The sequence below is a fragment of the Mandrillus leucophaeus genome, unplaced genomic scaffold, assembly GCF_000951045.1.
Source record: "Mandrillus leucophaeus isolate KB7577 unplaced genomic scaffold, Mleu.le_1.0 Scaffold160, whole genome shotgun sequence".
NCBI classification, from domain to species: Eukaryota; Metazoa; Chordata; class Mammalia; order Primates; family Cercopithecidae; genus Mandrillus; species Mandrillus leucophaeus.
The window spans coordinates 2,283,792-2,285,746 of NW_012101588.1; the positions used below are offsets into that span (position 1 = coordinate 2,283,792).

Consider the following 1,955-nt stretch of genomic DNA (forward strand, 5'->3'; position numbering starts at 1 on the left):
CCTCTCAGCATTCAGAACTATGCAAATAATTTTTCAATATGACAAAATGAAAAATGTACATACTTTAGGGTAGCGCTTAATACTCATCTTTGAAATCTATTGCTGATGCTATGTCTAAAGAGCAATGACTCAACCAGAAAAAATAGTAAAGGCTGCCTTTTCCTTTTTAAAGTGCTTATTAGCTTTATATCCAAAAACAATGGTTTTTACAAATACGTAATACTGAAAGGTGCTCAAAAAGTCACCACTTACTTATCTGCATTAATGAAGGTTGCTTCCAATGGCTCTCAATCATATGCTTCAAATCAAGACAGTGCTAAGTTCCAGCAGCATGAACAGTGACAGCAGAACAAACCCCAGCACATTTTCAGTGGATCACAGCAGATCAGAGAAAGTATAACAGCTTTTGAGTATGTTACACATCCAAGAGCCTTATCTTTCACTCCACATATACGGTAAACATAAAAGAAAAAAGAAACACTTCGTCTCCCTATAGAGCATTTTATAGTATAGGAAGGGATTCAAATTCTCTTATTATTTAACAAAACTCTTGTTTCTATATAGAGGAGATGTTACATTCTTAATGTTTACAACAAAGCCTATTTCCACCAAAAAAGCAAGAAGAAATTAATAAATGAAATCCTGAATTCTAAAAACCTAAGAAATAAAATTGTGAACAATTCTGAAATGAAGTGTTTTTTTTTAAAGGCTAATACAAACATACCAAAATAGAATTTCTGAGCATGAAATATGTGATTTCATTTCAATCGTACCACTTTCATCTGATTGAAAAATTTAGAAAAAATAAGGATCATCTTAATCTCACTGCTTTCTGTATGAGACCATCATTCCAATTCATGCCCTCAATACACACCACTGTCCAACAGTCTTACAGTCAGCATCCTCTCAGGTCCCTGTCTGCTCGCTGAACCTTAAGCTGGTTTTACCCCTCCTTTCTCTCTGCTCCCAAATCCTCTACATATCTCAAGAGAAAAATATTCCTTTAAAAAATGACAATTTAAATACAGTGTGATAATGCTACATTTGATTTAAAGTAGTAATAAATTATAAATTGCCAAATAACTTAATGTAATTCACGATGCAAATCCTTGGTATAAAAATAATCCATATTGCCCTGAATATAATAAAGCAATCCAGTGATTTTTAAATTAGTTATGAAATAAAGGCAAAAAATAAGATGTAAAATACTATTTATAAAAGTCAAGTAAGAAACCAGCTACCATAAATCTTTTTACAAAGATAAATGTAATGTGGCTTACTACTTCTAAAAATTGTTAGGGAGGTTTGGAATCAGTGGTTTCAAAAATGACTCTAGGGAAACTAGAGACTGAATTATATATTATTGTGATGTACAACATATTAACTATATATATAATAATAATACTGCAATGGGGAGTAATTAATCTTTGGGCGTGCTACTTCCTGACAAGTACATTTCTTTTTCAAAGTATTTGCTGTAACCAATTAATTTTTAAATATTAGTTTTCAAAAACGTTTCTACTTGAGATACTTATGTTATTCTTATTAATACCAGAAGTCTAGAATAGTGATAAAATGCCCATAAAATAAAATAATGATTGTTCTTGCATCTTCTGTTATTGTGACAAATACACATTAAAATAGATAACATTGCTACACCTGGAAATTAAAAATATCCAAATCTGTTAGAAAGAAGTGGAAAAGGAAAGAAAAATGGAAAATTCTTATTTAAAAATGGATCTGAAGTCCTTGTATTTCTTAAGAACTTGACTTATCAAATCACAGTTTATCTTCTTTCCGAAATCAAGTTGTGTCTTCCACCATTCATTCATGTGATATGTCAGCTCTCCATTTTGTAGGTCTCAGTTTGAATTTTCTTGAATGTTTGCAAAACTGGTACTGGACTTGAGACGTTTGGCTAGACAAATCAAAAGAATTGTGTTTTAACTTAAATT

At 31.1% G+C, this 1,955-nt stretch overlaps 1 protein-coding gene across 1 annotated transcript in view; it reads right to left on the reverse strand.

Annotated features, from left to right (window-relative positions):
• Positions 1–252: 252 nt before the first annotated feature.
• The window catches only part of OSTM1 (osteopetrosis associated transmembrane protein 1), a 44,720-nt gene continuing 43,017 nt past the window's right edge, over positions 253–1,955 (reverse strand). Inside the window, exon 6 of the mRNA XM_011975940.1 lies at positions 253–1,918. Within this exon, the coding sequence (XP_011831330.1) occupies positions 1,863–1,918 (56 nt within the window). The 3' untranslated portion in view covers positions 253–1,862. The remainder of the gene's footprint in view (positions 1,919–1,955) is intronic.